At 46.3% G+C, this 27,837-nt stretch overlaps 1 protein-coding gene across 4 annotated transcripts in view; it reads left to right on the forward strand.

Moving 5' to 3' along the window:
• ZNF653 (zinc finger protein 653) overlaps nt 1-27,837 on the forward strand; it is a 161,740-nt gene that overhangs the window by 57,260 nt on the left and 76,643 nt on the right. For all 4 annotated transcript variants that reach the window (XM_086962640.1, XM_086962657.1, XM_086962649.1 and 1 more), the window contains exons 5-6: nt 2,964-3,165; nt 5,306-5,414. In XM_086962640.1, the coding sequence (XP_086818766.1) occupies nt 2,964-3,165; nt 5,306-5,414 (311 nt within the window). The remainder of the gene's footprint in view (nt 1-2,963; nt 3,166-5,305; nt 5,415-27,837) is intronic.

The following is a 27,837-nucleotide window of genomic DNA, read 5'->3' on the forward strand; positions in this document are numbered from 1 at the left end:
GGAGGGGCGCTCCTTCGCGGTGATCTGCTCCTCTCTCTTCTCGTTTTTCGTAGTAAACCTTCCTCCCTTCTCCGGATCGGGCTCCTCCTCCGGCTTTCTCCTCCGGCTCCGAAGAGTGGTGATGTTGACCTCCTGGCTTTCTCCTCTCTGCCACGTCCCGTCCGTCCTCGGTTACGGCTCTTCCTTTCGGCTCCTCCGCCACCGGTGACACTCGCGTTGTGAACGCCTCGTCTCTTCACCAGTCTCCAGCTTCTCCTCTTCCTCCGCTCTCGGTTCTCCTCTCTCGATCTCCGCACTGCTCCACGCCGCTCCTCTCTCTAACTCTCTGTCCGCTCCTCCGGTGTAGTAACACACCTGTGTTCTTTCACCGCTGCCACTTAAGGTGGATCTTGGCTCCTCCTCCTCCACAGGGAGCCAAAGGGCCTGATCCCGTCTTCCTCGTCGCAACTGTACTGCTCCTCTATGTGGTTCCAGGCCGGAAGCCTCAGGGGCTGTGGAGACAAGAGGGGGGGTCATAGGTTATAGGTTCGCCCCGGGTTTCAGGGAGAGGCGGCACCCTTTCGCCCTCCTGGTTACAGTGTCCTGTGTGGAAAAACTGTCACAGGTGCAAGGTGGGGTATCTTCTGGGGTCCCCCACTTCGGATAAGTTCCCAGCGTAAGGTGAATGAGGTTGAACCTAAATGTGACCAGAAGGAAACAATGGTACGGTTTAGTCACGTACTTCAGGTACGGTTCCATAACTGGGGAGATTACCAGCTGATAAATTGATCTCACCATAGGTTTCCTAAGTTCATCCTCCTCCCTTTTTGACTCCAACAAGTTGAGGAAGTTACACTTAATCCACCCTACATCCTCGTTCCTGAGGCCCTGTGGAGATAAATACATTTCCGGACGCCCTAGCCTGACGCATGCCGCACTAACATACGCAAGCCAGGGTATTCTATCAGCTCTGTCCAGGGCCACACAGTCCTTGAGTATCAGGTGGTTCAACGTAATTTCCTCATTCAGCCAGGTTTTAACCCATCGTAACAAAAGGGGCCATTTTCAGGTGGTCAGAAATATACCCCAAACCCACTTCACAGTGAATTGAATATGTGGGGGATGATTGTGGGAGTGACAAGAGGGATCGAATAAACTTGTTTTCTATGATTTGGATCCCTGGTGTTGGGACGTAGCCCCAGATATAAGCCCCATATGAGGCAATTGATTTATAAATACGGATCATAGCCTCCATGGGTTTTGCTCCCAGTCTTTTTGAAAAGTTCAAAAGGGCTGTGGTAGATTTTACAGCCACGTTACTCTTGAGCTTCAACTGGGGACCCCAGGTCCCCCTTTCATCGAATACAACACCTAAGTAACAAAAAAAAGGCACCCTTGAAATTGGTGTTCCGTTACATGTAAAGGTTTTAACCTTCATAGTTTTCCTGCGTAGTCCGGTCACCATTACATGGGATTTCGAGGTATTGATTTTTAAGTCCAGGGCTTCCATGAAAGTGCCAAAGTGATCTAACAGTCTTTGTAGTCCCATGCCTGTACGTGCAAGTAGGACGGGATCGTCCGCGTACAGGAGGACCGGACCCTCCCATACGCGTAACGTCCAGGGTGGCCAGGTCCAGGGATTTACCCAAGGACTTCATATAGAGCGTGAATAAAAGAGGGGCCAGAATACAGCCTTGTCTGACCCCTCTTCCTGATCTGAATTGCTCGGTACACCTGCCATCCCTTGTTACCCTAACAGAAGCCGACAAGTTCTGATGAAGATCACTTAAAAAATTAACCAAAGTGGTGTCTAGACCCATATCCCGCAAAATAAACCATAATTTTGAACGATTAACTAAATCAAATGCAGAAGATAGAGCCATAAAATCCAAATATAGAAGCCCCTCCTTCACCACTGTGTATTTACTGACAATAAAATGCAGGTTTAAGCATTGATCCATAGTCCCCCTGTGAGCTCTAAAGCTGTACTGGAGATTAGAGAGAACCCCACTCCCCTCAAGCCAATCCCCCAGTCTCTGTAAAATGACTCTTCCTAAGATCTTAACGGCAGAGTCCAACAGGGAGATTGGCCTGTAGCAAGCGGGGTCTCCTCTGTTCCCCTTCTTAAAGATTGGAACAATAATGGAGGATGACCAAGAGGATGGGAAACCTTTTTTTTAGGAAGTCAGCACCAGCCACTAGCTAGTGCTAGGCATAAATGTGGGAACGCCATGCACCCTCCACAGAACCCCTCTGGTAGAACAGAAGAGTACTGGGCCTGCTTTCTGGGACCTTAGAGTAGACCGGAAGGACTGGGCCTGCTCTTCCTTGTTCCCAGGCCAAAGAAATACATTCTACGGGTCAGTTGGCTGACCTTGTATGTGCTACAGGGCTATCATAGGATGATGGAGACCTTTTTCATAAAGTGCCCAGCTGGCTAGTGGTAACTGGACTTTGCTCATAGCCTTTTCCTTATACCCTGGGTGTCTTTAAGCGCCCTCCCATGAGGTCTTCGGGCCTTAAAAGTGTACTCCTGTGGCTGTTTGGAACTTAATAGACTAAGTGAGAAGGTAAACTTTTTGACCGGGATGATCCATGTTGGTGTATCTGCCTTTGCTCTATTGCAGTTGGCCTCCAAACGTGCTTAGGTCTCGTTCTACCACAACCATTGATTATTGTTGACGCTTTGTGTTTTTTTATTCTATTTTTATTTAAAACTTAAAAAATCATAAAACTGGTTCCCTTATTGAATTTTTTGCATTCTGGTTATGAAATTTTACTCTTATTTTTGTAATTCGTTTTGGGATGTGTATTGCTTTGTATTTTGAGTATGACTGTTTTGTTACTGAATAAATACTTGATACAGTGGCCTAAGATAAATCTGACTGCTCTATGCTATAGCATGCTTTAGTGTTCAAAAAACTATGGAAGGATATTAAGGGGACAAACGTTTATGCTTGTAATTTTTCTTGTTGCATTTGCAGAGCATAATGCACTATGTGCGCTAACCAAAGACACAGATGATGAGGTGGGGCGAGTAGGAAAGCCACAACTGGATGAAAAGGCAGACCTGGAGCCAGAGCTTGATTCTGGGCATGAGAATTCAGAGCAGGATCTGGTGCATGCGACGTTCAAGACCACAGACAACTCTGCCATACTGTACGAAGTCCCCAAGGAGCCTGAAAAGTATGTTTGATGTTTACCTCGATGTTAAAGGGCGTTGGAGGGGGTGTGATATATCATCTTCTTTAGGATCACTTCTTCAACATGGACTTGGTTGAGAGGATGTTTATTTACATGAAGAGAATAGAAAATTCAGTTTCAGTATCCCCCAACCCTCCTCCAATTGTGTTAAAAGAACTTTGAATTTCTCGGCTCTCAAAAAACTGTTCTCTTCCCAATTTGGAGGATTCAAAACTGTTTTAGACTCCAAATGTCAGTTTTACCTGTGTTTTAATGTATATTTGAATACCGCTGAACCCTAATGCCAACAGGGCTACCAAATGTTCTGAGAAAGGAGGTGGGCACACATTCTTAGATACATTGGGGCTCATTAGTATGACGGGCGGACAAAGTCCCCCTGACATAGCCCCGGGAAATGGGACCACCCACAATGCATGCGGCGGTCCTGCACATACCATTAGGATGCGCCCTCCACACTGGCAGGCTCATCCTGCATTCTTGACATTGAGGTGGGCCGTGCTTTCAGCACGGCCCGCCGCAATGCCAAAAAGGCATGTCGTGCATTTCCATGCACAACGTGGCAGGCACTGCGCGGTGCCTGCCATGTTGTGCATGAAACTGCAGGAGGGTACCATAAGTACCCCCCATGTGCACCCCCCACCCGCACGAACACCCTGGGAACCCCCAACGGGCCCCCAAAGACAAAACCCCATACCTTTCCATGGCGGAGTCTACACCATGGAAAGGCATTCCACCGCCATGATGCTAATATGGATGGCAGTGCCTGCAAGGCACCAGCACCATATACCTGGCTTTTCCGTCCGGTAGGCATTCAGGCGGATTGCCTAGTGGTGGATAACTGACGGAGGGTCTTTCCATCCGCCGGGGTCCCCCCGTCATCATAATGTGGCGGGGGAAAAGTCATGCGGGCAGTGGATTTTGGTGGGCGGATCTCCACCCCATACAGGCAGTGGCGATCTGCCCGCTATCATTATGACCCCATTGTGAATTATTAATGTGGAATTTGTGCATCTGTTCCTGACAGTTGAAACTGGTATTGGAAGGATCCTGTTTTGCCATTGTGCAACATTCCGTCCATCATCTTGTGTGTTTTGCTGTTCACCCAATGTGGAAAGGGTTTGCCCAGACGTGGGTCCCTTGCTCACTAAGCCACTGGAGTCAAGCTATCCTGGCTGAAGACGGCTGATAGCCAGAAACCGGTCCTAGGATGCTTGATTCCGGTCCAGGGAAGACATGGCTTGGTAGTTTGGGCTGGACTGTTCCCATGAGGCACAGGGTCAAGACTGATTTGCATATGACCATGTCTGAACTGGGGTGGCTTGGTGAGCAAAATAACGATGGATTAAACCCAGATCTGTGACTGGGGGGGAATGTTTTGCCATTGTGCAACATTCCGTCCATTATCTTGTGTGTTTTATTGGAAGGATCCTAGCCTTGGGGGCAATAGAGTAGCTCTATGTCATGTTATATTAAACAACTTTTACCTAGCTCAGTTTTGCCACTTATGTGCCATATGAGTGCTTTGGTACAGAGCTTATTTTTGGTTTAGGGGAGAGTGGCCCCATGGCGCGGTTTTCATGTACAGGTCCTGCCCTAAGAGTAAATGTGGTAGGGTAGTAGAGAATATGATTTTCCTTTGTATATGGGATCATTTGAGGGCAAAGGGGAGCACTGTAAATCTTTGCGACCTGCCACCAACAAAGTCTGGGAATTATATATGTTTGTGGTGTTTCTTTGAAGTGCATTTATTTGTAATTATTTAAAACCCTGTAAGCAATTGTTTTGAGGTCAGAAAATCTTAGCAAAGGGAGTGTTAAAAAAATCTGACTATGAGAAGGAAACCCTTATCTGAGGACATGGGAGTGATCAAGTAGCTTGGAAGGTTGCTAGTGCAGATTGAAACATTCACCATAAGTAAAAAGTAAGGTTTTAAATACGTGTGCACCTAATCGTTATTTTCTTTTTTTCTTGCTTTTAAAAGTTCCTTTAGTGGCTCAGTGGGATCATTACGGAACTTGTTTGCTAGCACTGTAAACTTCCTGTGCTATTTGCAAGCATTCACTGATTGCAAATATTTACTGACGTGGCTTGCTGTTTTTACGTTGTGCTCTTTGTGTTGTAGGAGGCGAAGCAAGCGAGGCCGTCCTGTAGATGCTGATGGTATGCTAGAGATGTTTCACTGCCCTTATGAAGGGTGCAGCCAAGTTTATGTCGCACTGAGCAGCTTCCAGGTATGTTACAAAGATAGCTATGGTATTACCAACACCTGCAGGAGAGGCTGCCCTCTCTGTTGTCAAACTAAATTTATACTCCTAGGAACCTTTCCTTATGTCTTTTTTAATTAGTTAAATGCTAGTTGTCAGTTTAGATATTAACGCCCGGTACCTTTAACTTAGTTGTACCATGATAGGTAAAGACTAGAAAAAAAGGCACTTAGTTTAGTCATTATTAAAAAAAGAGAACAAAGTTTTTCCTTAACCAATCATTATGAATCACCATCTAGAACAATTCTGAGAGACACTCAGTACCTCAGATTGTCTACCGCACGTTGTGCAAGGGGTTCTCCTCTGAGCTCTGCTCAGCTATTGTCTTTCTGGACTTCATTCTTCAGGAAAGTAATTTCACTTGATATATACTCTTAGACAGATATATATATTCCTCTCTTTTATATTTGTTAATTTTACGCTAAATCTGACTGAACTATGTCAGAGAAGTCCAGGGAGGACCTGGCTTGGCAGGTCGGGCTGGACTGTGGGGCGCTAGGTGGCGCTTGACCGTCACGGCCGCGCTTCTGTGTGGCTCTCGCCAACCCAGGCGGTAAACCACACATCACCCTCAGCCTAACGGACACAAACTGCTCTAACCAGATGCCACCGGACAGCGGAGCGGGGGCGGACTCCGGCGATACTTTTTTGTTTCCGGAGCACCGCTGAATGACGGAGTAGCGAGCTGTGGAACTCAGATGTAGTGGCTGGCAGTGGCGTCCTGGAGCCCTGGGGCGGCCGCAGCGATCAGGAAAGACCGGTGCTGTGTGGGCCCTATTGCCACGTCATATGCTGCGATTGCCGGACGGAGTAGAACCCTGGCTCCAGCGACGCCCATAGAGGACCTGGTGAGCTGCGGGGGAGCTTTGGGGTAGATATTCACGGCCGGCAGGCAACGATATTGACTCACGGCAGAGATTGGGCCCCGGAGCCCGCACATTGCTATGAATGCCTATAGATGCGGCCTGAGCCCTAATTGAGCGCGGGGCTGGGAGCGGGTGAGCCCGGGCGCAGCAGGGACTGAGACACAGGCATTGCTCCCCCAAGGCAGTGGCCTAACATTTGCGCGTGGAGGTGACAACAGCACTTGGGCTCCCCCCGCGCCGGTGAGGTGACGACGGTGCCAAAAAGAAGCAGAGCCACCATTTTAGGATGTACGCACGGTGACTGGATGCCCCCACAGGCGGGGGGGGGTGTCTTAAGAGCTGCTGCCCCAGGCACGGCATCTGCCGAGTGACAAGGGCTACCCCATGGGCGAGTGACACGAGCTAACCCCAACTGCAAGGCACCGGGCGCACCTGCGCATAAGCCAACGTTTGACACCCCCTGGGTTGCCGGCATCCATCTTGCGGCTCAGAAGGGGGCCTAATTGGGTCGCCTCAGGATACTGTGTGAGGAGTAGCTCTGAGAAGGACTGCAAGTCGCGGAGGCAGCAACGGCGAGGGGCATACAACAGGCCCTAGTGGGGCAGACACAGACACCCTTCCTGCAACAACACGGAAACTGGTCAGCATGGGGAGAACAGAAGCCAAACAGGCGAAATTGTCCTTTGACTCGCGGAAGGCACCCAGCTCGAGCTCCAAGGAGCGCACAAAATCTGATCTACCGGAGCCAAGAGATGACGACTGGAAAGCGCTTCTAATTGGGATGAGGCAGACCCTTACATCCAAAGATTCCAAGATGGATGCCATGAATAACAGACTGGAAGCGGTGGTCGCCAAGCTTGATGAGCATGATGAAAGGATCAAGGAGGTGGAACAATGGGTATAGGGGTTGGATGACGGAGTGGCGGCCAGTAAACAACATGTGTTTCAGATGGATAAGTTGCTAAAGATAATAGCGGACAAGAATGAGGAGTTAGATGCACGCTCACGGAGAAACAACGTACGAGTTTTAGGCCTGGCCGAATCGACTAACACCGGGAGAATGGAGGACTTCATGGAAAAGCTGTTGAATTATATCTTTGGTAAGGACTCCTTCTCAGCACACATGACTATTGAGCGGGCTCACAGATCATTGGCACAGCACCTGCCACCGGGGGCGCCGACACGCCCGGTGATTATGCGCTTCCTGAATATTCGTGACGGGGACACTGCGTTACGTCTAGCTCAGGAGAAGGGACAAGTACGTTATGAAAATACCACTTTGGCCTTCTATCCTGATTTTACTCCGGCTGTGCAGGATGCCCGCTGAAAGTTCGCTGCTGTGTAGAAGAAGCTTCAAGCGCAAGAAATCACGTACGCCATGTTGTACCCTGCAAAATGAAAAATCCACCACCAGGGAAAACAGCATCTCTTCAACTCTCCTCAAGAGGTAGAGGAGTATCTTAAACATGCCCGCAGAGCAGCATCCCAGGAAGCAGCCTCCAGTAGTAGATTCCGGTCGCGGTTACCCCTATCGGAACCGGGCAGACATCGCTCCGCCACGAAATAATGTCTGCAGAACTATCACGGCACGGAGAACTCCTGAGAACTGTTCCGAGTTGGTGAATTATTACTACTGTTTAATAGTTGTCATGACATTTTTCCGCCCGGACACTCGCTTCCGTCCCGCCACTGCAGCCCTCTTACTTAAGTGGGATGGCAGGTGGGTGAAATAGGGAGGTAGAGTGGGCAAGTTGAGATCTCCTAGCGGACCCTGCATGAGGGCATACCCCTTTCTACTAGTTTAATTGAACTCTAGGGTGTGAGACTGGAGCTGTTTGTTTGTATAGTTGGGCGGGGGCGGATATACTCGGCAAATTGAGGGGGATACTAATTGGAGGGGAAGAGGGAAGTATGTCTGGCAAGTTGGGGGAGCCTGTGTGGGTGGGGAGAGGGGAGGGAGGGAGCGGGGAAATGGGGGGGAATGGAAATGGCGCTGAAGTTGAGATACTTGTTTGTAGTTCCAGAAAGTTGGAAAGGGAATGGCGGATAATGTTAAAGACTGCAGTGAGCTTACAGTAATGACTTGGAACGTAAGGGGGTTGAACAATCCAAGGAAAAGAAGGCAGGATACTTAGATAGGCACCACATCAAGGTGGCCCTCTTGCAGGAAACTCATCTAGACCCGAGAAAAGAGCACAGATTTGCGGTAAAATGGGCGTCTCATCAATGCTTAGCGTCCTACTCAAGTTACTCTAGGGGGACGTCTATATTGGTTAAGAGAGGAGTGCAAATCGTACTGGGAGGAACCGACACAGATAAAGTAGGTAGATATTGCCTGCTCTGGGGGAGACTAAATTTGCAAGAGGTCACATTTGTAAGTTATTACGGACCCAACACTGACGATACACACACCTTACTTACTTTATGGGGCAAAATCCAAGAAATCGCCACGCCTTACGTGGTGTGGAGAGGGGACTTTAAACCTGTGGTTGACCCTAGATAGGAAAGATCCCACACTTCTCCCGTGCACTACACCAACTCGCACCTCACTCTAAAGGACATAATAGATATGCATTCCTTGTTGGATGCGTGGCGTTATAGGCATCCCACCCGAAAGGAAGGAACGCACCATTCCGCAGTACATTTTACCTGGGCTAGGCTAGACTACCTCATATTTCGGTGGGCATGGCACACTGGGTGGAAAAAGCTGAGCAACTGGCCCGAACTTATTCTGACCACTTACCTGTGAAAGTGACCTTACGGAATCCGAGCATCCAGGCCCCGTATATTAATTGGAGGCTTAACCCCTTGCACCTGCAGGACGCAGCGTTTAAAGCTGAAATGGAAAGAGATATTCAGGAATTTTTTGAGAAAAACATAGACTCACTGGCAAGCCTCACAACTGTGTGGGAAGCATTTAAAGTCACTGTCCGAGGATGGTGCATAACCAAAGGAGGGGGTATACTTAAGGACCTGCGTAGGGACCTCTGTAAGTTGGAAGGGGAGCTTAAAAGCCTAGAGGGGGAGCTGGTGTCGGGTGGGGCGAGGGACGACACACGGGCCAAAATGCGTGCTAAAATGACAGAATATGAGGAAGCAGCAGAAAAGGAGGGCAGGTATAGAGGGAAGACATATCATGCGCGACTCTACGGTGAGGGGGATCGACCTGGGAAAGCTCTGGCGAGTGCGGTAATGCCCCCCAAATTCGTGAACTATATAACTGAAATAAAAAAAGCACAGGGGCAAACACATAGAACTTTAAAAGGGCAGATGGACACCTTTATCGAATTTTATAGGAATCTCTACACATCTCAAAGGGGCTCTCCCCTAGACCTAACACAATATCTGGATGACACAGCTTTGGCGTGATTGGGATGCACACAGCAAAAGTTCCTGGGGTGGATCTAGAAATAGACGAGATTAAGGAAGCCATCATGGGTATGAACTCGGGGCGTGCGCCAGGCACAGACGGACTGCCAGTAGAATTTTATATGACTTTTATATCTATCCTTGCTCCTATACTAAAAAAAAAGGGAAAAAAAGGTTGAACTGGACTGTTCCCATGAGGCACAGGGTCAAGACTGATTTGCATATGGCTGGTATCTAACTGAAATGGCATGGTGAGCAAAAAAACTATGGATTTAGGCCCAGATCTCTGTCCTGGGCTGAATGTATGACATTGTTCTGCATTCTGTCTATCAACTGTTGTTTTTGCATTTGTCAACCTGAGTGGGACGGGTATACCCATACGTGGGTCCTGTGCTCTCCATGCCCCTGGAATCAAGCTATCCTGGCTGAAGAGGGGGTGAACCCCCGAAACCAGTCCTAGTATGCTTGCTTCCAGTCCAGGGAGGACCTGGTTTGGCAGTTCAGGCTGGACTGTTCCCATGAGGCACAGGCAGGGTCAAGTCTGATTTGCATATGGCTGGGATCAAACTGAAATGGCATGGTGAGCAAAAAACGATGGATTTAGGTCCGGATCTCTGTACTGGGGTGAATGCATGTCATTGTTCTGCATTCTGTCCATTAACTGTTGTTTTTGCTTCACACTTTAGTGCCTGTTACTAAATCTCCACCTCTACTGGTGGGGTCAACAGTACCAAGTGACTACTACTACTACCATGCTTTCAGTTCCAAATACTCCACAGTCTATTCCTCTCCAAGAACTGATCTCTTTTCGAAAGAAGAGACAGAGGGAGTAAGGAGAACATCATGACACGGCCATGGAATGAGAGAATTGTATGATGTCCTTACCTGCCTCACCAACACCTCCTCTGTTAGATTATCCGACATAGGATATAGGGGGATTTTACTATATGCTAGAGCGTGCAGCGAAATATTTGCTTTTCCAATGCCTTCTAAACAATCTGACTGTTTCTTGTACGATTTTAAGGAACCATTTTGTAGATCTGTCAGGGCTATAACCATAATTGATTACATCTGGGCCAAAGTTATTAAGATTACGAAAACCCTGGCATCTATACCGGCGGTATTACTACGCTTTCACAAAAAATACAAGACCACAGATGATGCGCCAACGTGTCTCACAGGGCACCTAAAACTGGAGTCCTTGGTCATGCAAGCTGCTCGACGCCTGTCAAAAAATCCAGCGGTACCTCTTTCTGTACCTCCTGATAAGGACTGCAGCTGTCTAGATTCCTTCGACAATGTTAACACTGACCAGATGTGGTCAAACAGTGCTCTCTACATTAAACAGCTGCCAGAGGATGCCAAGGATGAAGCAGAAAGATTTGCATGAAGGATAGTGAGCACCCAATGAGATCATAGATTCAGCCATGGATGTTACTATCACAGGATTCAGCCAGTTAGCAAGGCCGGCAGTTCTAAGAAGACAGGGATGGCTCAAAGCCACTTCATTCATTGGAGATCATGTGGAGGAGGCCCTCAAAACAATCAAGGTGGACACGGATAAAGCCAAGTCTTTGGGGACGCTGCAGTTCCGGAAAACTCCTGTTCGAGGCATATGAGCTGTAGAGGGCAGCCTTCCTATAGGGGGGGGAGTACAGCAGTACTGATAGCCTTCCTATTCCTAGAATACTCAGTCTTTCCGGCCCCAATTCTAGCAGAGACAACCACCTCAGGCCTCCTACGTCAGATCAAATGGGGGGAAAAAACACCACGGCTGGCAAAGATGCTATCCGCCGACAATGATAATATACAGGCTCCGGCTCCAACTTTTCCTGCTCCATATTTTCCACATTCTCCTCATTCCTTTCAGTCTCAACCTCCCTACCTTGGAGGCAACATTTCCAACAACCTCCACCAATGGCGTAACATTGCCACAGGTCGATGGGTTCTACGCCTGGTACAATTTGGACACACACTAGAGTTTACCCAAAAACCACCAATAACCTTCCCCCAACCCTCCATCATCTACATGAAAAAACAATCGTTTTGGATGGTCTCATTGCAGGAAGTACTAAAGTTCCTAAACCAGCATGATTTCATGATCACCCTAGACCTCCAAGACACCTATTTCCACATACCCATTCACCCAAGACACAGGAAATACCTGAGGTTTATGTTTTCTGGGCGCCACTACCAATTCAGGGTGCTCCTTTTTAATCTCAAGTCAGCGCCCAGAATTTTCACAAAGTGCCTTGCTCCGGACCCAGCATTTCTCAGATAACACCAACAACAAGTCTTTCCATATCTGGATGACTGGCTGATCAAGCACCTTCTAAGAAAAGCAGCGAGAGCGTCCACGAAGGCCTGCACAAATCTCTTCCTGCGGTTGGCTCTTACTCTCAATCTACAGAAATCCAGATGGAACTCATCACAAACAATTGTCTTTCTAGGAGCCAGGTTAGACAAGGTATGCTTAAAGGCGTATCCGGCAGAAGAACAACATCGGCTTCTCACTCTAACAAATTCCATAAAAAGAAAAAAGTCTCTTTCGGTCTGACTTTACAAATCACTCATGGGAATGATGTCATCATGCATACCATGGATTCCATTCTGTTGCCTCAAAATGCGTTCCTTTCAGGAGGAGCTGAACAAGCAGTGGGTACAATCCGTCAGCTCCTTCGACTGCATCATCAAAGTAACTCCAGGCATACTGAAAGCCTAAGAATGGGGTGCAAGCAAAAGTCATCTGTCAATAGAGCTGTCCCTACAACAAATAACGGCACCATTGGTAATTACTACGATGAGTGCCTGGAGTGATGGGAGCTTACATCCAAGAACTCTAAGTAAGTGACAAGTAGAATCACACTCAAAGTCAATCCCACATAACTTTACTGGAACTGAAAGCAGTGCAAAACTTTATAAATAAATCTAACTCTCCAAGCTTTTCTTCCCTAAATACAAAATTCAGTAGTGCTCGTCCGAACGGACAATACGACAGCGATGCACTATATATACAAAGAGAGTGCCACACGTTCTCGTCCACGTTCCAGGGAAAAACAGTAGATCTGGGAGTGGGAGATAACTCACAAAATCTGTCTCCGAGTAGAACACGTTACAGGGAAACAAAATACTGTTGCAGACACACTCAGCAGGCTCTCGACATCATGCCACCAGTGGGAACTACACTAGCAGACCCTAAACAAGATCTGCCTTCGCAGGAGCAGACCAGACTTGGATCTATTTGCAACTCTCCAGAACCGCAAATGCCGATACTATGCAAGTTGGCATTCCCAACCGGGGTCATAGGGGAATGCCTTTTCAATTTCATGGCCTAGCATCTTTGCTTACTCTTTTCCTCCCATTCCTCTCCTCCCTAGAGTCCTCAGGAAGATGAAAGTTGAACTCTGCAAACTGTTTATCATTCCTTCAGCCTGGCCACGTCAATACTGGTACATAGAATTGCTTCTCCTATCCCAAGCATCTGACTTCCAGTCGTTCCCAATCTTCTGACAACAAACCAAGGGCAGAACCTACACCTGGAGCCGAGGCATCTCCACATATCAGCATGGCTCCTGAATTCAATGAGTCCCAGCATTTGAACGTTTCCAGGGAATGTAGAGAACTCTTAGCCAGGCTGAGAGTACAAACAAAACTTACCACTTCAAATTCAAAGGTTTATCTATATGGTCCCATCAAGCATGGATACTTCCGCTTTCCTCCTCTCCAGAGCAAGTATTACCATGCCTTTTGTATCTGGCACAGTCAGGCTTGGCACATAGTTCGATAAAGGTTCACTTAGCGGCCGTTTCTCATTTTAGAAGATCACTTTCCTCTCCACCATTATGGTCTTCTACAATAATCAGAGAACTATTTAGTGTTTTTCCTCCTAAAAGGCCTCCTCCTCCGTCGTGACAGTTGAACACTGTTCTTTTGCAATTCATAAAACCTTCCTTCGAACCAATTCACAAGGCGGAGATCAAGCTCCAATCATGGAAGTTGGCTTTAATCCTTAACTTGACCTCAGCTGGAGGAAATTCAGGTTTTTGTTATACAGGAACCACTCTTGCAATTCAAAACTGACGTGGTTCTCCTCTACACAAATCCAAAATTCATAACCAAGGCCCCTTCTGACTTCCATCTTAATGAGCCCATGGGACTAAATATGTTTTCCCAAATCTTTCGACAGCAGCAGAGAGGGCTCTTCACTCGCTAGATGTCAAGCGCTGCCTTAAGTTTTACCTGCGAAGACGCACCCTTTTTGCAAGACTTCAGAACTGTTTGTTGCATAAAGTGCCGCAAGAAAAAATTTCTCATTCTCCAAGCAAAGTATTCCTAGATGGATTTCAAGTGCCATACAATATTGGCATCAGAAGGCAAGTAGACCTTTGACTTCGAGTTCGAGCCCATTTCACGAGTGCTGTATCGACGTCTACAGCTTTATTTGTGTCACATCCTAAAATTCTTCCACGTGCAACAACGTGGAAGAATAGACACATGTTTACTCAATATTTTTCTGCTTGGATTCTGCATTTATGTTCGACGCAGCGGTTGGCCAAGTAGTACTCCGCCATCTTTTTCATTAAGTTGCACCACCCCTGTCAACCCTCCTACCACTATTGCTGTATCACAGTTCCATAGTTTGAGATGATTTTTTGTATAATGCTTAAAGGAATATGTTAAATATTATTCCTGTTACTACTATTATACTTCTCCAGTATTGGGGTGTCTTTCATAGATTGACATGCCTGAATCATTCCCCGTTGTCGGAGTAGGAGTCCCACGGTACATAAAAAAAGCAATAATTGTATATAAGAAACCAAAATCCTTGGTAATAACCAACCAGGAAGTAAAGTAGACCTAAGCTACAGTGTAAAAAACTTCCACACATGACTATCTAAGTCATTTTGTATAGACCAAACTGCAGCCAATCAGGCGTCAGCACCCACTAGAATGTTCTCCTCAGAGTTTCAGGCTCTCAGATTTTCTACCGCACGTCGTGTGAAGGGACCAACGAAAAATTGCAAACTGCAACAGCAAGAATGTGATTTACATGATTGTGTGCCCTTGCCACCTGGAGTATATTGGCATGACCACCAGAGCAGTGAAAACACGACTCAGTGAGCACAAGAGCAATATCCGCTGCAAAAAGAGTACCACCAAGATGGCGGCTCATTTCCTGGAGATGGGACATTGTGTGAATGACATCTAATGGATGGTAATTGAGCAATTACCCACGGAACAGGGTCTCTTTTGAAAAAGAGCAATGTTGGGTTTTCCGCCCAGGTACCCACATATCTGGATTAAATGATGACATCCCTTGGGGCCAATTAAAACCTTGAATGACCCACAGAGATGTAACACGAATAAAGGGTAACATCCTGGATAAAAATCCCCCGTTTTCATATAAAAATTCCCCCCTTTTTTCTGAGCCCGAACAAAATTCCCAATACGAACACTTCCCGTAAAAATCATGAATGTACCGACCGCATAAACACCTCGTAGGGTAAAGGAGGTGAACAAAAAGATGAGCTAAACTCCTTTAGTTTTTCAGAATCTCAATATCATTCTCTCATCCCCCTCAAAACTGAATGAATATACTTAGGGCTCCTGGTTTTATGGTATTTATTTTTGGGCCATTTCCGTCTGTATTTATCCATATTTATTTTTGGGCCATTTTATCTGTATTTATCCACATTTATTTTTGCCCCAAGCAAAAGACGACGCTACAGCTAGTATTTTTCCACATTTATTTAAATTGACAATGCACACATGCTCTCTGTTGTTATTGGTCAACACAATACATTCACCTGAAAACTTTGCCATTGTAGTACAAGCAGTTGTGCATTTCAAGAGACTTTGAGGAGATTGAAGCTCTTTCTGGTTTGTTAATGAAATGAAGACTACTAAGGACCTGGCCACAGAGGGAACAAAAAGCTGAAACATGCTGCTTCCATATTATAAAAAAATTAAATTAGAACTGTAGCTTAGCACTCTTTTTAAGACATATTCAAAGTCATTAGGGATAAACTGCACAACAAAAATACCTTTGTCAAACAATATGAAAATAGTACATTGAATATTCTCCTTATCTAGCTAGAGAGAACTTGTGATGCCTTTCCGGGGGGCCACAGCATGCGTAGGGGGTACTTGCAGTAGGGACAGCATCCAGAACAGAGGGAAGGCTCCAGCCCAAACACGTCCCCAAAAACACATGTGCAATTGCTTCCACATGGACACGAGCCGAGGGAACAACAAGCTAAAACGCAATTGCAACTCAGGCCTCAGGGGACAGATTAATAGCGGCCTCACAGCGACCCTGGACACTACCACGTGAAGCCAGAACCCCATGTTCTGATTTGAGCTCACTTCACATTTTTGGCACCAAAAAACTTTGAACTTGGAAGCAAAAAATCACCTGCTTCAAAAGGCCTCGTACTCAGGAACAGGCTTGCCTCAACCATACATCACTGACCGGTCCAATCACATGACCTTAAGAAAGATGCTACAATATCATTTCATTCAGAATCATTCCAGAACTCATTCCACTCTCCTTAGCCATTCTGCAAACACAGCTGGACAGCCTGAGAGCCTATTGCTTGGGATATACAACGAAATTCTTACATTTATTCATCTATTCACCCACAAGACCCAGGACACAGGCTCATGCGATTGAGCTTAGGGGAAACTGCGGTGTGACATTTACAGGAAATTCATTAAAACTGCTGAATGTGAATTAATTAGCAAAGTACACATTACTGAATTGCAGGGGCTGCTGGTTATGTGGTTAACAGAAAAAGTGTTTCAAAACAGTATGTGATGCCATCAAGTGTGTTCATAAATTCAGCAGGGTGGCATGGATGTCATTCCCAGGGAGTGCATTCAACAGGCAGAGTGTGTGCGTGATGCCATCAACGGAGCACATTCTACAGCTCTTTGTAATGCTTTCAAAAACAATTAGAGGCGCAACTAGAGCACATTACTAAGAAAACATTTTGGGGGGGGGGGGGCTGAAGCTTAAGCAATAGGCAGAATGGAACTGCAGGGGCTCTTAGATAAGGTGAAACAACAGAAAGGCCTCATTAACATACAAATGGTCTTTTAAAGACCTGTGAAGATCTCGGGTGCGGCTGTGTGTGCACAGGAAGATGTCTCATCCCAGGTTGCCACACACGAAGCCCTTTGAGTCCAATGGGTGTTGGGCGCCTGACAACAATTCCAAAGAGGGTTGGGATTTCATTACTGAGGAATGTATCGCACATTGTATTTCTGACGCTTTCACCAGGCCAGGGTTACCATTGTCTCTCACTGACGCCATCAACAGGCAATGTTGATGTTTTTGTGATGTTTTCAGCAGAAAAAGTTTTCCTTGGGCGTTTTTGATAATGGAGTGATGAAAGTCGAGGATCGAGAAATTACCAGTGCACTTAAAAGTGTTATATGCCCAATTTTGACAGAGATTGTTGCTATAATAAAATGAGGTATGATTATTATTATTCGCACTGAGGTATGTAGGCTGAAATAAAAGAATCACACTTTCCCATCTATGGGACACCACACGTGAACAGGGGATACAAACACACCGGTGGCTGCCTCTTTATACGTGCGGTGGGGGAGGGAGGGCAGAAGCCCGAGGTTGCAGCGGGAGAGAGAGAGGCAGGAGCGGCTTTGAAGAGGGTAGCATTCAGGGTCGCTCTTAATCTGTCTCGAAATTGAATTGTAGGAAAACTATTTCGAATTCATGATTATCCTCAGAAGAAAACTTTGAGAAATCAATTGTCTAAAATCTTCTCTCCTGGGCACTCCTTTGAATAATGCTATAGTTTACCTTATCCAACTGAACCCGGTGCTGCTGCTTCATATGTGGGGTGGGAGGAGGGAGGGCAGGGGCCTGGGGCTGCAGAGGGACAGAGAGAGAGGCAGGAGCGGCTTTCAAGGCATAATGATCTGTCCCCCGAGGCCTCATACATCGAGCAAAGTTACTAGGACGGGGCTGGATGTGTGAAGCACGCCCACACAGTGACGATCAGGATTGGCTCAGGGTCACAGTCGTCACTTAAAGACCCTGAGCAAATAGGTTCACAGCACGTCATTGAAAGGAATGCCCAGCATCGGAACAGGGGCTTGCACGGCAACTCTGAACCACGGCAGCGCAGCAAAATATACTCGTATTTTGCAGTTTTTACATATAAATACAGAGAAAAGAAAAATACTTTTCCGTCTGTATTTATATGTAAACATCCGTTTAAACGGAAAACCGGGAGCCCTAAATATACTATTATCTCCCTATAATCAGGCTACCCCGGCTTAATTATGTAAACCGACTTTTTATGACATTTTCTGAAGATAATCCCGATTTTCATGAAACAATTTCGTGATTAGTGCAGACACGAACCCTGGTCGATTTCTAACATAATCATAGCGAGCACGAACCGGCCCGAGCATGCGCGGTAACCAACAGGACACTACAGCCCAAAGCGCATGCGCTTCCCTGGTAAAACTAACTATCGCGCATGCGCGATCCGTAATAGAAACCGATAGAAACACCCAATTACCGGCGAACCTAATACGGGCATACGCGGTAAACATCAAGGCACTGCAGCCCAAATGTGCAAGCGCTGCTCTGGTCAAACTAACTATCGCGCCATCCAGAACAGCAGCTGATAGAAATATCCAATTACCGGCGAACCAAATACGGGCATACCTGGTTCCAAACTTGCCAATAATTCAATTAGGGGCGAATCATGAATAGTATATAAAGGGCCCTTTTGGAAACACCATGGCACAACCAACGGAGCCGGCGTAAGGGGCAGCGAAGAGGGATTCTCCTCATAGACTCATGAGTAATACCACCCCAAACCAAACAAACTTACCATCCCTGCAAATATGTAAGTACCAAGAAGAACAGCAGTCTTTATATTTCTCCCTCACAGGTAGCAAGGAAGCACGAGTAACCCCTACGTTAGTACGGTCTCATGGAGTAGTTAACTCCTAACAAAACAGTATGTTATGCCCACTGTGAGCTTCACAGACTATTCTTATTCTTCACAATAAGTTTATGACTCAGCAAGTATCACTTGGGCTGACTACAACCCGATTTTGCCATCAACATTAGAGTGTATGTTTTATGTTACATGTGTGTCTGTCCTGTATATGTCTTTTTATTTGTTTAAAAAAAAATGTTTCACCATAGGCACGTTCTTCATGTGTAGAATGACACTAAGTGTCTTGAAAAATTTTAACCGCACCCCTTTGCTTGACTGTATCCACGGGTATACATGCCTATGGTTTTTTAAGGAATGGACCACCTGAAAAAAATGTTTTGTCCTTCTCCTTACAGGTCAGCTAAATAGCGGTTGTTCAGTAGGTACATTACTATACCTGCACTTAAAAATTCCACTTTTTTAGAATACAACAAATCTAAAAATAGAAAAACGTGAGTAAGGTGGGGATTTGTGTACCCCAGTCCTGAAGGTGTTTTTACACCGAAACATGTTGACACACACATAGGAGGTGGCGCGCATAGGTTACGCCAATACCTCCTCATTCACCTTTTACTAGTATCAGCCCGGGGGCCTATTAAAGTTTTTTTGCTACCCCACGAGCCAGGCACTTTTTAAACTCCACTCACTATCCAACTCCACCACAGCACTCACTTACAATTCCCTCACCTACACCACACATAGTCAATTTAAGTGCTCCCACGTAACCGTCGGTCGCCGCATGCCGCATCCCGTAGAGGGGTGTGAGGACCCCAATGATGAAGCATGACACCAAGGGGCCTGTTGGTGTGTGAGGGGTACCCAAAAACACTTAGTGTCTTCCCACTTCCTAATGGATTCCTTTTGTTTATAAAACTAACTTTGTGAGAAGTTGGCCTTATATATGATGCTCACTAGTTCTAGTGATCACCTTGTATCAGTCCAAACAACCCTTATGGTTATTGGTTGTAAGTCAACCTTATAGACCAGCTATCCTAATGGTAGCATGGACAAAGCAGTCTTAGGCTAAACTCTTTTGGCATGTGAAGCCAGCTGTTTTACCACATATAACCCCTTGAATACCAAATGAAAGGACACCACACAGGTTGTTATGAAAATAAACAAGATATTTATTACTAACAAAAGACCTCTGAACTCTTTTTTTTTAAAACTTTTTTTATTGGGTTTTGTACAGAAAAAAGACAATACAACACATAAGACAACACCCCCCCCTCACCCCCTCCCCCCCCCCCCCCCCTCCGATCGGGCAGATTAAATGTGGAACAGAAAGAATTTCAAAAGCATATATATATAATAAAAGAAAAAAGTAAATAGATGAATTAACACATGATTATTCAAAGACAAATAAACATTGGGTTAGATAGGTACACATTACAACTAGATGATTGTAGCCAGGTTATTGTTATATAAGTCACTCGGATTCAGACCATTCTATTAAGGGTGACCAAATTTTTAACCTTTTTATTCTACGTTTCCTACCTGTAGTTTTATATATTGCCATTTCTAGATTAAAAATTGCTAACAGTCTTGAAAACCACTGTTGGTATAAGGGGGCAATAGGATCTAACCAAGCTGATGCTATACAAATTCTTAATACGGCCATCGAGATAAAAATCAATTCATGACCGATATTCTGATTAGTGCAGTTTGTTAGGCCCAGGACAACTGTTTGATCAGATAGAGTGACCACGATTTTGAGGATCAATGAAAGGAAATGTTAAATTTTTGATTGAGAGGAATTAAAGAGGGACAGGATGAAAAAATGTGTATACAGTCCGCATCTTGTAGGTTACATCGGAAGCAGCATGTGCCTCTCCCACTACCCCATTTGGCGATTCTATCTGGAGTATAGTACATAAAAAAACATATTTTATAAAATTGTGTTTGTAGTTTCGTTGACATAAGTGTAGTTTGTGATAGACCATATACATACTCAAATTCTTCTGTAGAGATTGTGATTTTCTTTTGCCATTTCTGAATGATCTTCTGCCTGTCATCCGATAAATGCATCAGTAATAGCTGATATAACCCCTCAATCCGTATTTTTTTCTGATAGTGGCTGAGAATTTCGGCTAAGGTGCTTTTAATCATAGTGTCCTCTCCCCTCGCACGTCGTGATAGAAAATCTCTTATTTGGAGATATTTAAAGAAATCTCTCCATTCCAAATGGTACTTGTCTTTCAAAAATTCAAAAGAATATAGCCCTTCTGAGGGAAAAAAAACAACCTATATGAGTAATTCCGGCTATGATCCATCTATCAATATAGGAATCTTTAAATATGTCTGGTAGGAAGGGATTATTTTGTATGGGTGAATAGAAAGATAACCGTCCCAGACCTATGATTTTCCTCACAGATTTCCAAACGTTAAACGCTGCTATGAGTGTTTTTAGTCTTACTTTTTTATGGTAACTATCCAAGAGATCTCTCCAAAGCAGTGCTTAATTTGTAAAATATGAAGTGGAGGTGCTCAAATGTTTGTCGGAGGCCACACCTACTTTTCTCTGGCTCCACCCACTTCACCCACTGGCTCCACCCATTTACTATATTAGCTCCACCCACATGTTCAACGGGCACTGCTAAAAGTCAGAGGTAATATATATCTGGCTGATCCGAATTTCAGCAAGGGAGCCTTCCTCATAGTAAGGTTTTGATAGGAGGTTCCCTTGCCCTGTGAACATTTTGAAAAAGATTAACTAAAAAGTGCATTTAAAGCACAATTTTGGAATAAATTATCTACAATCACTAATGCATTGAAAAGGGACAATTTCAGTGCTGTATGTGTTGATTTGGTGAAAGGACAATACTGGGGTAGGGTATGCCATTTTTCACAGTGTATGAGTTCTAAGGTACAACTTTTACATAGGTTAACTCCAGGACACCACTTTAAGGTGTCAGAGCACTTTCCATCATTCACACATTGCATAAATACAATCCTACGTGTGTAACTCAGTATAGAGGGAATGTTACATCAGACAGGACTACAAGGTATAGGAGTCACATGTCATCCATGATTGTCATTGTAGGCAATATAGTTTAGGAGTTCGAAGTGTGAAAAAGCGCAAATGCTGAATTCAAAACATACCAGCATTGTTAGGGGTTCTCTTCAATAAGAATTAATTTCTACCCACATTAGACCCTTTTTGCAAGATTAGGATAGTGAAAGATTAGCCCAAAAAACATATAGCTGTAATATATAACTTGCCGTTTGCATGCTGCTCTTTGATGACAGACAGTTAATAGCTTGCTGTTCTATGATAGCATTTGAACTTACAAACTGCAAGTAACAAAAGGATCTCTCCGACAGAAGCAGTAACACACTGATCTATTTTACATTACATGCCCTTTTTGATCTGCATGGTAAACGTTATTTGCAGCAGGTATATAACCCTCCCTGGCCTGTACTACCTTTCAAGCAGTCACAGACAGCTTTCCCTAGACAAAGCTCCTGGCTGGCTCTCTCCAGGAAGACAATTAATCACAAGAGTTATCTTGACATTTTACTTTTTGCCTGAATATTACTGGAGCCCAGCAACTCGGCACCAGCTACTTTTAAAACAAGAATATACTGGCAAACTGACCCCCCTTACCCCAGCCCACCCCATAGTGCTACATGAAAGAGTGAAACAGATCTTCGCTGAGGGCTCTGTGTTACACCTCACCCCATCGTACCTTTGTCTCATCCCTTCCTACCCCTCACCACTGCACCACCCTTCACATTCACAAAGCGTATGCTGCTGCCTCACTTCTCTTTTATGTAGATTCATTTCCTTCTTCTTCAATCACATACGCCTAAGTGCATCATACCTCTATCTCATTCTCCCTCTCATCTCTGCCTCACTTTTTTTCCTCTCATCTCAGCCTCAATCGCCCCCGATCTCGACTATGCCTCAATCTCCCTCTCACCTCTGGAGAATTCTACCTCACACAATAGAGAGCTCGGTCAGTTATATCTTGAACTTGGCACCCTGTTTGAAAATCAAGCCTCACTAGTGCCTCAAACACTTATCAGTATTACAGGCTGCAATTAGATTAGAGGTAGCTCGTAGCTCCTTTACGGACAATCATAGTAAAGCCTGACTCTTTGCAGATGGCAGCCTCCTCCCTTGACAGCCCGGGGCAGATGCTTTCGAGCAATAGTTAAATTGTTACACAAATTTGAAAAGTATCCCAGATTTAGGGAAATAGGCAAAATTCACGTATATTTAAAGTAACAGTTCTAGAGGCTGAAAATAGAACTCACAAAAAGCAGCTCTGTCCCAGTTGTCAGAAGGGTTAACACGGTTAACAGAGACTAAACATCACAAATCAGGTAGAATCATTGCAGAGGTGAATATTGGCCTTCCCTCTGTAGAAATGCACTTGACTGACCGTCCTTATCAGTGGGGTGTGGGGAGGCAAAGCAGTGAATGCGCAGATTGCGCGCGCATTTCAAAATGAGAACATTTGCGAAGTTGCGCACGCTGCTTGCCTGGCACAGCCCCAACCACTACAGATTTTATGAGCGTGCCCGGCCGGCATGCCCTGAAAACAAAACTGAATCCTCCTGCCCTGCATCCTGTAGTACTGAGTACACTCCAGGTAGTCCGGCCCGCAACTGCACAACAAATAGCCACTACTGGCACTGCCCACTGCACTCACTCAGTGCACACTGCTGGCTGGCCTGGCAACAAATAATACACGATCGTGCTGCGCATCGTGAGATGATCAAACTAGCCTGGGCCTGGGGATCAGAAACAACAAGCAGGGCCGTGACCATGAACATGAGTAAATCTGTAGGCCTCACCTGCGCAGATTTATTATTTTTTAATTCATTATGTCTGCCGCCTACCGTACTCCGCCTATCCCAGGCCATCAATCAATTAATTAAAAAAAAACGTAAGCCTGCGGCCCCCAGGCGCTGCCGTGCCTCACCTGCCTGCGCAGCTCATGATGATTATTTCGGCCTCCGCAGGCGCCAGCCTACCCCCAGGCCATCTTGTCCAGTTGCGCTGCTGGTAGACCACCAATCAGGATGATTTTAAAAACCGTAAATTAATCACTGCCTCGCTCGCGCCCGCCCGCCCTCACCTGCTGAGCAGTCCAGAGCTCAAGTGTGAGTGTCCCAACTCATGCAGCTTTGAAAGACGGGGAGTACCCTCCTAGATACTCGGTGAGGGGAGCAGTGCAGGTATGCTGGGGCGGGCCGCGGGCAGCGAAAATGCGCGTACATTCAACTGCATGCATAATCTGCGCATGCGTCGCTCCCCCTCTGCCGCGCATAGCCCCAACCCCCGCAGCAAAGCCCTGCCCAGTGCCCCAGCCCTGCAACAACAAGTTGTGTCCCGCCCACTGGGGCCCTGACTGATCCGCGGCCGGGAAGTCTTGACTTAGAGAGAGGAAATCACTGGGAGCAGCAGGCAGGTGACGTCACGTCACCCGGTCACCGCAGTAAGTACATTTTTTTTTTGCTGCAATCATCGAGTCAAGTTTGGCACGGCAAACACTGACAGCAGTAGTAGTAGCACACACACTCTGTGTGTGCCAGTGCGCACGAGTCACGACTTTGAAATATCACATTTTAAGACAGAACAGGTGCACTTAATCCGTGTGATAGACCCGGCCCTCATAATTAGGTGCCGGTGCTAAGCACCGGCAAGCTCCGGCTCAAATTAATCCCTGCTCCAAAGATAGCCGGTGCTTCTGTCACCTAATATTATTTGATGAATTGAAGGGGCGTCTTTATCCCCAGGTGTCCCTGTTCCGTCAAGAAGAAAAAGCTCATGTTTATATAGCAAGACTGTTGCCCAATAATATACCCTAAGATTTGGAAGGCTTAATCCTCCTCTTTCTTTGGGAAGTGTCAGTAGTTTATAGGCACGACGGGGCTGTGTGTATGACCAGACAAAGTCTCTAAATATATACAAGAGTTTTGGAAAGTAGACCATTTTTAAAGCATTCACCCGTCCGATCAAAGAGAGATGTAGATTATTGATACGGCGGAGATCTTTTTGCATTTTATTTAGTGTAGGTTTTAGATTCAAGTCGACTAATAATAGGAATATAACTGCCATTTTGACACATAAATACTCAACAAAAATTCTCGCATTTGCCGACGATATCGCCATTCTCACTGCTAACCCAAACCTGGCTATGCCAATTATTGAGCAGGGGGCTTTAAGATTTGGCAAAATTTCAGGATATGCTCTGAACCGAGGGAAAACCCAAATAATTATCAACAACAAATGTGATATGACAGATCCACGCATACCAAGTTCAGCTACTTATCTAGGGGTTACGATTACCTCTGAATTAGAGAATCTAGTCGACTTGAATCTAAAACCTACACTAAATAAAATGCAAAAAGATCTCCGCCGTAACACCTCTGAACTCTTTATGAGATCAGAGGGCTAAGCACATGAAGACTCTTAAGAAAAATACGTTAAGTTGCACGAATTACAATGGTGCCCTAGGGGCACGACAAACCATATACTAAGTAAATGGTATAAGGAAATCGATAGAGGAAATGAAGATGTCCAAATGCTGTAGGATCGCGGGGCTATACTACCCTAACCTTAGGTAAGGAGCAGGAGGCCCACGGGACGCCTGTGCAGAGTGTGAACTCACACGCGAGATGCGGGACAAAGTCAATGGACACTACAAATTACGAAAAGATAAGTAAAAGACAGTTCCGACTAGTTAGGACTAAAACGACTGGATACCTGGACACTAGGAGAGTCAATCTACCCTTGAGCACCGAAATGCTCTCGTTACCTCACCCACGGGCTGCGGGTGCATAGGTGTGAAAGTGTGTCGGGTTTCCACGTCGAAGTCTATGGAGCCTTGAAGAAAGATGCTGCAGGCGACCAGGAGGACCAGGAGGAAGATGTCCGGAGTGATCCAAGAGTGGATCGAGGAAGATGAAAGCAGAGGGGACAATGTTCAAAGTCACTAGCCAGTGACCGGAGTGGAACCAGGAAGGAACCAGATGCTGTCGTCGTGATCAGGTGAAGAGTCGACGCTTGACTCTGCAGCCACGTGGACCAGGAGGTGTCTTCGACGGCCAGGATGGAGGCACGAGCTGTCCCACGCAGGCTTTCCCTGTCGGCGGTGTTGGTTCCGGATTCGGAGTCAACAGGCCTTGGCAAAGGCAACCCACGCGGTGAGTGGAAAAGGCGTCTGGTGCGGACCAGGATGGTCCGGGGTGCTTCTCCTTTGCAGGGAAGCAAGGGCCGGTCTGGAGCAACCAGACAGGCGATGTAGTTTTCGTGGATCGTCGTCTAGGAGGTCACTAGCCAGCCGGCAAGTGACCATACAATGCGTCGAGCAGCAATCAAGCAAAAGGGCCCCACGCAGATCTCGTGGATGCTGGAGGGCTGATCTTCTGTGCAGGAGCTGCTCGGGGCTGGGGCTTCTCAATCCCCAAAGCACTTTCTCGAAGATGCCTCTGAAGTCGTGCTGGAAGCGAAGTGCAGTTTCTTCAAGATGGCCTGTCCCTTGTGTCTCGTCGCACCCACGGATCTCAGCTGTGATGTAGGTAGAGGTCGGAGAGGTCTGGAAGTCCGGATCTCGTCAGGCTCTGAAGTCTGGTTCCAGGCAGGAAGGACGACAAAGTGAACCGCTAGGACGCTTGATGGTGCCTGCTTGTGCAGGGTGGTCACTCCTTGGCCACAAGGGAGATTTTCTTCAGTCTTCTGTGGAGCAGAACGTCGAAGTCCAGAGTTTCTTCTTTGTAGTTTCAAATCAGGATAATCTAATTTGGAATGGGAACCGCTCCTACCTTTATTCTCCTAAAGGGGGCTGTACTGTGAATAGGTCCCTTCTATGGGTGGGACCAGGAAGGGGGGTGGTTACACCTCCTATCCTTTGTCCGGTCTCGCGCCAGAGCTATGGCTGGAGTGCCCCAGCAACTGGTTTGAACCGGGGTATGCACAGGGACACCTTGTGTTCCCCAGGCATGTCTCATTCCTTTCAGCCTGTCCTACCTCAATACACAAAATCCTGTCTGGGGTGGTACTAGCACCTCCCAAGGCAGAAAACCCTTTGTCCAGGCCTCCCTCGCTTGAAGGACTCCCAGCAGCAGGAGGTCAGACTTGTGTCTGTGGTGGCAGCATCCATTTTGTGATGCTGAGACTCGAGTTAACTTTAACCGGGGTTCACAGTTACATACATGTCGTGTCCCTCTAAAAGGGTGGAATGCTACACCCGTTGCCAGAACTGGCGAGGAGGTAGTATTCCAATTCTTATGACACCTTACTCGACATGTTTTGTTAATGCTATGCCAAAGTTAGCAATAACCGCGAGGATTATAATGCACTTAAGAGTATATGGTATAGCGTTATCATTGAAACAGCTAAAGGACTTGGTTCCGAAAGCTGCAGACAGGCTCAGCTCATGCTAGAGCACCATCTCACATAATTCCAAGCACTCTGCCTCCAGGATTGTTATGGCCTGCCATAGGAGGGACTTACAGGAGGATATGTGTCCATTTTAGGGTTAGATATAGGTATACAATATCTAAATCAAAGGGTGAATACACCACCTTGCCCCAGCTGTGTTACCAGCCAGTTGTGTCTGTTTAGATGGCTAGCCAGGGGTGGCATAATACATGCTGCAGCCCCTGGTAGGCCTTGGGTGCACTTATGCCCTGGGTACCTATGGTACACTGTACAAGAACTTACAAGAGTGACCCAATACCAATTGGATATGTACCTAAGGTACATGGAGTCCATTTTAACAGAGAGAGCAGGAAGCCTGGGGTCCTGGATAGCAGGATCCCAGGCCAACTATGTTGAAAACCAGCAAAACACTAGGCAAAAAGTTGGGGGCAACCATAGTCAGATATCCACCTTCCTACAGGGAGAGTCTTGGTTAGATCTATTTGCCATCGAAGAGAACGCGCAATGTCATCAGTTCTGCGCGTTGGAATTTCCAAGGCGGCACTCGCTCGGAGACACTTTTCGTCGCGAGTGGAGTTGCGGTCTGTTGTACGCCTTTCCGCCTATACCACTTCTGCCCAGAGTTCTGAAGAAGATCAAGCGCGACCGGACACAAGTCATCCTCGTGGCTCCGGACTGGGCACGAAGGTACTGGTATCCCGAGCTACTCAGTATGTCAGTCGATCCCCCGGTTCTTCAGCCTCTTCAGGAGGACCTTCTGTCGCAGCAGGGGACGGGTC

Source organism: Lissotriton vulgaris, chromosome 1_1 (assembly GCF_964263255.1).
Source record: "Lissotriton vulgaris chromosome 1_1, aLisVul1.2, whole genome shotgun sequence".
Lineage (NCBI taxonomy): Eukaryota > Metazoa > Chordata > Amphibia > Caudata > Salamandridae > Lissotriton > Lissotriton vulgaris.